Below are 9,234 nucleotides of genomic sequence, written 5' to 3'. Positions count from 1 at the left end.
CTCTTTTTGGATTGAAGTTTCCTTATTATTATGGGCAATCTGTTTTTTTGTTTTGTTTTGGGAGTAGTTATTGATACATATAGTTTGATGACTCTTTTGACTTCAAGTAAAAATATGTTGTAATGGTCTTCAACAGTATTGCATAGAGATTGCCAATCAAGGGACAAGAGATCGTTGTTTATAAGATCATAGTTGCCTTTTTTGAAATTATAATTGGGGAATCACATCATTGTGGTGGTTTTTGTGTGGACGTATGTTGAGACAAAAGTCAATCGTATTGTGGTCATTGCTGGAAAAGGGTTCTTTAGTTTGTATTCCATAAATTAAATTCAAACTATTGCAGAAGATGAGATCAAGGCAGTTGTTTAGTCTAGTGTTGTTGGATACTAGTTGTTCCAGTCCCAGATTTGTAACAGCATTGTAAAAGGTTGCATGTATGGTTTCAGTTGTACATTCATTTAGGGTCCAGTCAATATGAGGCAGATTGAAATCACCAAGAAAGATAAAAGGGTATGGGCAGGATGCTGCCCATGTTAGTAGTGTATTTAGCTTGTTTACATGTTCGATGTCATAATCAGGTGCTCTGTAACATAGTAAGAATTGAATTGTGATATTTAAGGATAGTTCACAGATAATGGTCTCAGGAAGAGCAAGCTCCTGGGTAACTTGGATATTTTTTAGATGTAAGGACTTTTTGTAGAAGATAGCAACACCACCTCCTCTACGAATTTCACGATCTGATCGGTAAACATGATAGTCTCTTACTGTGGTAATGGAGTTGGGGAGAGATGCATTGAGCCATGTTTCACAGACAAATATAATGTCGAATTTAGCCATATTTAGTAGGAGGAAAAATTCAGGTATTTTATTTACAAGGCTTCTTGCATTGAGTAGCTTGCATTTAAGGCCAGCTGTAGTTGGAATTGAGGTAGTCAGGGGCCTGCGTGCCTAGTCTTGGGTGATGGTGGATTGGTTGAGGTAGGGTTGTGGTTGAAGGTTAAAGCTGAGTTGCCGGGTGTGTGACTTACTTTTGATACAGTCAGCATGGTAGTCAATGTACAGGTCCTTCTCTCCATTGTCGAGACGTTTTTTGAGTTCATTGCGGAGTACACTGAACTCAAAAAAAAAAACCACTCAGATGATATGAACTCGTTTGCATAATGAAACATCTGCAAGAAAACAACCAACCTTAGAGAGCATCAAGGACCCTTCATTTCAACCCTGAGCTACAAATATTCTCCTGGAAACTGTGATGGCCTCGTGAAAAAGCTGATTTATACATTAATTTGAACAGAAACTTATAGTGGAAAACTCAGATAAAAGGTCTATCCCTTTCCAGTATGCGGCACTGAAAAAAGCAAAAACACAACTCAGTTTTGGAATCAGAGGTGCTCGTGACTGTATGGCCTTCAGGAAATGAATATGGGATGCCCAGTTGTGTCTCGTGCTAAGTGATACTTAGCAGAGCTGAACAAGAAGCTCCAAGAGAGGCTGAAATTAATTCAGGTGCTGGAGGAGAAGTTGGGAAGGATTATATTCACTTGGGCAAAGAGAAGAAGGAAGGAACAATAAAAAGGAATACAATGGTCCCTGATATGGAGACAGAGGTTTTTCTCCTTTCTGACAAAGGTATCAGCCAACTTAAAGGGACAACTTAAAAAAAAACTCATTTGTACTTTGGACTTGCTGCTCCAAACAAAATATTAAAAAGGGAGGCAAGGCAAACCCCATTTACACCCCATCTTTGCTGTAATGTTCCCAATGTTTTTCTCCCTATAGACCCATACCCAAGAATTACCAGCAGTTCCAGGCCTTGGTGTTTGCAGTTAAAGAGATCAACAAGGATCTGGATCTCCTGCCCAACATCACCCTGGGCTTCCATATCAAGGACAATCACCAGATTGAGTTGCAGATTTCCATAAACTGCCTCTCCCTGCTCTCCAGAAAAGGTCAAATGGTTCCGGGTTATAAATGTGACAGGCAGGACCCTCTGCTCTCTGTCATTGGGGGTGACAACCCCAAATCCTCAAGGCAGATGGCCTCCACCTTCGGCCTCTTCAAGGTTCCACAGGTAAGTGGGCTTCACTGGACACAGTTATTGGAGTAAAAATAACAGAAGCACATCTGAAGCCAAAAATGAAACCAGAGGTGTCTTTGGGTGTGGCTGGGGTTACATCAGAAGTTTGTGATTTAAAGAATTCATGGTGTGGTTGAATTCATTTTTAGATTTTATGTTTTGATTTATATGGCTCCAGAGAGATAATGAAATAATTCTGAAATGCTTTAGTTGCCAAGAGGAATTCCTCCCTAATTTAGTCTTCATTAAAGTCTAGCAACCCTTTTAGTGCAGTTGATTCTCTGTATCAGGTTGACAGTTTGTTCCCTTGGCATCTCACCTCTTACAACCAGGCAAAATATGAAATTATGGCTCCTCCTAAGAAGAGAAGAAACTTAAGTTTAAAGTGAGTCAGCTGGCTGCCAGGGCAATCAACTGCACATTGGTGACCTCTAAAGTCACCATAACACTTTACTTTGTCTCTGAAAGAAGATTCTCACTTTCTCCAGCTCGGTGTTGGCTTTGAGTTCACTCAAGGAGACAGAAGACTTTATCCTTCCTTCTTCCGGATTGATCCCAAGGAATTTGTTCAGTATGAGGGTTTGGTCCAGCTCCTTCTACATTTTCAATGGGACTGGGTTGGGCTGATGGCCTCTGAAGATGATGATGGAGAACATTTCATCTCATCTATGTTGCCGATGCTCAAGGAGAAGGAGATCTGCCTGGCCTTCACTGACAAGTACAAACTTGAGTTTGATGATTTAACAGTCTCGAAAATGCATCATCTTTTCAAAACTTTCTCTAGTGCTGAAGTGATTATTCTATTTGGGGACTCCCATAGTATTGCAAATGTACTGGTGGCGTTGTATTGTCATGAAGAATTGACAAAGAAACCAGTTTTGAAAGTTTGGATCTTAACTTCTCATTGGAGAGTTAATGGGATAGGAAATCAGGGGATACTGAAGGATATAAAGCGCTTCCATGGGGCTCTGCATTTTAGGGACCACGCAGCTGTTGTCCCAGAATTCAGCCATTTTCTCCTGTCATTAGACCCATTGAATCCCCAAGGGAACACCTTTCTCCCTCTATGGTGGGAATGGGTCTTCAACTGCAGGTTCCACCCAACACTCCGTAATGGGAATGTACAGGGAAAACAATGTACAGGAAAGGAAAGTTTACAGAATGTGCCAATTTCCCTGTTTGAAACAAGCATGACAGGTGAAAGTTACCACATCCACAATGCCGTTTATGCTGTGGCACACTCGTTACATGCAAAGTTTGGATCAGAAGGGCGGTCAACTAAGTCAAGGCTTGGAAAGAAAATCTCCAATGTCCAATCATGGCAGGTAATCTCTGCGACTTTTTAACCCAATCCACGGATTCTTAGAGAGGAAGCTTCCCATATGTATTTCCTGAATTACTGATTTGTAATTGTAATATGTTTGCTACCATAAAAATGCATTTTGGAACAGATGAAAAGAGCAGTTATTAAAACAATAGTATCAATGAAATGTAAGGTTTTGTTGAAAAGGGGTAGAAGAGGGGAAGGGAGAACAAAATGTATATATTTAAAATGTATGTCATGTTATGCAGCAAAACAACACAATGAAATTCTAAATGTGGAATTAAAATATTTGCATGTAGGAATCCTTTGGTAAAGCTGGACTTGAGGAAGCCATGATAGAAATGCCCAATGATAAGGAGAATCATTTGTGATATTGGGAAATGAATGAAATATTGGTGTTATCTATAATTCTTTGGAACTCCACCAAGGGAAATTCTCTAGCTTCTCAGGCGTACAACCATCTACTATGATGATGGCCATCACAGAATGAGAGAAGCCCATGATGTTTCTTTTTTTTAACTTTTAAAAATAAACTTTACTAAACATTAAAAAATATATACATAGTACAAAACATTTCATAAAATATGAAACCAAAAAGCTATACATAACCAATAAACATAAAAACATAAACATTTCTAATTGCTTAGATGGTGTGTTCTTATCAAACATTTTTTCAATACTTACTTCCTATATCTGGTAAATACTCCTATCATAACCTCTTTATATTTTCCCTTCCCTTACTCGCTGGTTTCTATCCTTTATCCAATTATACCAGTTTTCCCAAACTGTAAAATATTTTGAGTCTTCCTTATCTTTTAACATTTAAAATTTCAGCCTTGAGTTCTAATTGAATGTTTGTGATTTCTCTTATCCATATTTGTATTTTTTCCCAATACTTTTTACTCTTGGGCAAAGCCACCAGGCGTGGAAGAAGGGACCCTTGTTTGTTTCCATTTCCAACAGAGTGGGCTTAAATTTGAATACATATTGGCCAATCTCAAAGGTGCCAGATCCCACCGATAGCACATTTTATATTGGTTCTCTTTATAGACCACCAATTTCTTTAATTTAATTTATAGTTTTGCTTCCAAATTCTTTCCCAGTCTTCCAAATTGATATTACATCCTATGTTCCTTGCCCATGCTATCATTGGGCCCTTAACTATTTCCTCTGCACTTCCAATTCTAATAAGGAGTTGTACATTTTTGAAATTGCTTTTTCGTCTGTTCCCTTTAACAGTTTATCTAATTGATTTGGCTTTATATCTATTCCATGTTCCTCTACATCTTTTTTATACCTTGTTTTAAGTTGTAAATATGGCCACCAATCCATCTGTACCCCTTGGTCTCTGAGTTCTTGGTTTGTTTTTAACATTCGTTTGGAATCTAAAACATCATAATACTTAGTCCTATTTCCAATTACTAGTGCATTGGGGTGTATCAATGCCTCCATGGCGGATACCCACCCTGGAATTTTCATATAATGTCTGTGCTTAATTTCTCGCCAGATTCTCAATAATGAATTTCGTATTGCATGTCTATTAAAATGAGTATAAGTCTTGTTTCCTGGGTTCCACATGAAGACATGCCACCCCGCCTGCAGATCAGGTCCTTCTAAAGTTAATATTCTTCTGTTCCTCAAATTAACCCAATCTTTAACTCTACATTATGGCTACTGCTTTATAATATAATTCCCATGCAGGAACTCCAAATCCACCTCTACATCTATTATCTTGTAATGCACTGAACTTTATCCTCAGTCTTTTTCCTGCCCACAAAAATTTTGTAGTCATTTTGGTTGATTCATTAAAAAAATTATCCAATTTTACAGGAATTGTTTGAAAGAGAAATAATAATCTTGGTGAGATGTTCATTTTAATAGTCACAATTTTCCCTAACATTGATAACTGTATCTTTCCCCATTTTTCTAAATCTCTTTTGATTTGTTGTACTAACTTTATATAGTTATCCTCTTTTATCATTGAGCATCTTGCTGTAAGCCAAATTCCTAAGTACTTGATTTTTTTTAAGAATTTGTAAGCCCATTACTCCCTCTAATTCCTTTTTTTGACTCTCTGTTAAGGTTTTTGTTATCCTACTCTGGTTTCCCTTCAGATCGTATAAATCCTTCACCCATGATGTTTCATTTGTGGCTTCTAGCCAAGTATTCCTATGTCTGAAGATGTTGTTTCTTTCAGATTCTTCCCTATTTGAGAAAAGTCCAATTCAACAACAGTGCTGGAGATGAAATCTCTTTCTCAGAAAATGGACTGGGATCTGGTGGTTGTGATCTTCTCAACTGGGTTCTCCTGCCCAATGGATCTTTCGTCCCTGTGAAAGTTGGACAACTAGATCCTGGGGCTCCTCCAGGCCAAGAATTGACCATTAACTCTGATGCAATCATCTGGGCCACAAAGGTGAGTTGGAAAGAAATCTTGTAAATTCAGAGAAAGATCCATTCTCTCCTGGGGATAGCCACCTCAAGCATTTATTTTCTCTTCTAGAAGGTGCCCTTTGCCAGGTGTGGCATGAAAAGGTGCCAGGCAGGAGAGAGGAGAAGAGTTCCAGAGGGCGAGCAGGTTTGCTGCTACCAATGTACCCCTTGTCCAGAAGGGACCATTTCTAATCAGACAGGTAGAGCAATGTAGATCTTCCAGGATCAAGAAAGACATTAAGTAGGAACAAATATCAATTCTGTGGCATTCTGGGAGATTGACATCTTTCAAAATATTCATGATTTCCATCTGAGCTGAAGGATCTAAACTGTGCTCCCCCACACTCCTGGCCACCTTTCCTGCTCCTCAGCAATTGAATGCAAGGCAGTTTCAGTGCAGAATTCATGGGTGGCCCACTGGACATTCTAATCCTTCTCTTACAAGCCACCAGAAAATCCAGCTACCAATCTTTTCATGAAGGAGAGGAGTGTGAGGTTCAAGCTTTAATTTCCATTATTTTGGGTGTGCTTCTTCTGTCAGCACTATCAGGAAATTGATAGATCCAGTGGTGGGCTGCAAATTTTTTAACAACCGGTTCTCTGGCTGGGTAGGCATGGGAGGTTGGTCATGTGACTAGGTGGGTGATGTCACTCACCTCACCCAGCCCCACCCACCCAGCCACTAACCTCAAAGGCACAGGTAGGATTCAGCTGGTTGGGGCTAATCCCACCACTGGCTGGCCCCACCCACCCCTGTTTTTTGGCCTGTTTTCTATTCCATTTTCAGTCTGTTTTGGAGCAATTTCCCAGCCATCTTCAGGCCCCCCAAATGGACTGAAAACTGCCAAAAAAATCTGCCCCCAAACCAGGCCATTTTTGTGCCATTTTCATGATGTTTTCAGGCCAGAATATGAGTGGGGACAGGGCCAACCAGTGTTGGGATTTGGCGGTTTGCCAAACTGTGCAGAATCTTAACTACTTGTTCACCCAAACTGATGCAAATCAGCAGCAGCCCACCTCTGGATAGACCCCCATTGGAGAAAGAGAAGACTGATTTAGCTGTGTCTACCTGTCCTTCTCTGCAAAAAAAAAAAAAAAAAGGCTGAATGAGTAGATGCAACATGTAAAGCAGAGAAATTGAGCCAAAGAGCTGAAAACATCTTTGTACCTGGTTTATCAGTATTAAAAGATGATTAGCCATTCCTACACATCATGAAATGAAAAGGGACTCTTGATTTCAGATGCAGCTTCCTGTGATCCCTGCCCAGAAGACCAATATCCCAACAAGGAGAAGGACCACTGCATTGCCAAGAAGCTCCACTTCCTTGCCTATCAAGATCCACTGGGATATACTTTAGCATTTCTCACTCTTTCTCTATCTACGATCACGCTGGCAGTCCTGGTAATTTTCCTTATGCATCGTGACACACCGATTGTCAAGGCCAACAACCGAGATCTCACCTACGTCCTCCTCATTTGCCTCCTGCTCTGCTTCCTCTGCTCCTTCCTCTTCATTGGTCGACCCAGGAACCTCACCTGTCTCTTCCGACAAACTGTTTTTGCCATTCTCTTTTCCATTGTGGTTTCCTCTGTCTTGGCAAAAACGGTCATGGTGGTTCTGGCCTTCCTGGCCACCAAGCCAGGGAACAGTGCAAGGAAACTTTTAGGAAAACCACTGACCACCTCCATTGTCATAGCCTGTCCCCTGGTCCAAGCAATTATTTGCGCCATCTGGCTGGCAACCTTTCCTCCATTTCCCAACATGGACTTCCACTCTTTGGTAGGAGAGGCCATCTTGGAATGTCAGGAAGGCTCAGCTTCAATGTTTTATGCTGTCCTTGCCTACCTGGGTTTCCTGGCCCTCATGAGTTTCATGGTGGCCTTTTTTGCTAGGAAATTGCCTGACAGTTTTAATGAAGCCAAGTTCATTACTTTCAGCATGCTGGTCTTTTGCAGTGTTTGGATCACCTTCCTCCCCACCTACCTGAGCACCAAAGGGAAGTCCATGGTGGCTGTGGAGATCTTCTCCATCTTAGCCTCTGGGGCTGGACTCTTGGCTTGCATCTTTTTCCCTAAATGCTACATTATCCTACTGAGGCCCCATCTGAATTGTCGGGAAAATATAATGAGGCACAAGAATCTCTGATTTATATCAGAATTGGAAACTTTCAATTTCAACCAGAATAAAGTTGGGAGGGACCTTGGAGCTCAAGACCCTATATCATTTCCGACAAGTGACTGTCCAGTGTTTTCTTAAAAACCTCCAGCAATGAAGCACCCACAACTTCTGAAGGCTAGCAAGCTGTTCCACTGGTTAATTGTGCTCACTCTTGGGAAGTTTCAAATTAATTCCAAGTTGCCTCGCTTCTTTATTAGTTTCCATCCATTTTTTCTTATCCTGCCCTCTGGTGCTTTAGAAAATAAATTGACCCCCTCCTAAATTAGTAGACCAGCAAAATGCTGTGAATATAGTATGCTTATATTTAAGTAAGGCATTTGAGGAAGTAGACGACAACCTACTTCTTGGTAAAGCTGAAAAAATGTGGAACCGACAACATCACCAACAGATGGATTTGTAGTTGGCTGACAAAGCATACTCAATGAGTAGTCCTCATGGTATTACATCCACATGGAGTGAAGTAAGCAATGGAGGTACACAGTGGATAGTCTATTCTGAGGAATGAATTTTGATGGAAAACCCAACATGGTAAGAGGGAGGCTGCGAAAATTGTGGGTGGAGGGAGATTAGGAGAATTTCTCATAAAAAAATCTGAAATAAGGAAAGGCAATTATTTTGTGTTGAGTGAATTTGGTGGAAGCCCTCACAGTCTTTGAGGAGGAAAAACTGTGGAGAGTTATACTGAACTTTAGCCCCATTTCTTTTGTTTATGTGTAATGCAAAACAGTCTGGAGTTAATATATAAAGAACTATAGAGTATATAAAATTGAAAGTAAGATTTCAAATACCAAATCCATTCTAGAATAAGTCTGCATTTGATAGCTTGTGAACATGGGAGAAAATCTTATTTCCTTGCTGTGGTTATTCTAGAGCACATAAACAAAGAAAAGCGAAGTCTGTACACTTCCACACTCTTCAGTGGTGACCAAAAGAATTTGGGCAAAATGTTGGTGCTTTTGTGAAAGCCATTTGGGATTTCAAAAACTTTTCTTGGATTTGGGAGCTTGTATTTGCAGTATAAAGAGGTTTGAGACTTCTTAGTCAAGAGTTGGGAGATTGACATGATCTCATGTCAGTTTTGCCACCAAATGTTTTTTTTCCCCCTAAAGTAACCCTAACCATAGACTCACAACTCTTCTATGGATGCAGCCATTGGCCCACCAGGAATCAAGAGGTGCAGAAGCAGCTCAGTTAAAGGGAAAATTACAAGGCTGATTCAAA

The 9,234-nt window shown here is 40.3% G+C and overlaps 1 protein-coding gene across 1 annotated transcript; it reads left to right on the top strand.

Annotated features, from left to right (window-relative positions):
• Nucleotides 1–1,779: 1,779 nt before the first annotated feature.
• LOC148123772 (vomeronasal type-2 receptor 26-like) lies at nt 1,780–7,980 on the top strand (the record flags this gene model as incomplete). The annotated part of the gene is made up of 4 exons (XM_087918841.1): nt 1,780–2,071; nt 2,566–2,823; nt 5,905–6,034; nt 7,076–7,980. Coding segments are annotated over 4 exons (1,585 nt in total), but the record flags the coding sequence as incomplete, so codon positions are not given.
• Nucleotides 7,981–9,234: the final 1,254 nt, after the last annotated feature.

The sequence above is a fragment of the Pseudonaja textilis genome, unplaced genomic scaffold, assembly GCF_049901715.1.
Source record: "Pseudonaja textilis isolate UNSWEBS1 unplaced genomic scaffold, rPseTex1.2 PTEXCTG82, whole genome shotgun sequence".
Taxonomy (NCBI): domain Eukaryota; kingdom Metazoa; phylum Chordata; class Lepidosauria; order Squamata; family Elapidae; genus Pseudonaja; species Pseudonaja textilis.
This window is presented reverse-complemented; position numbering and strand designations above follow the sequence as displayed.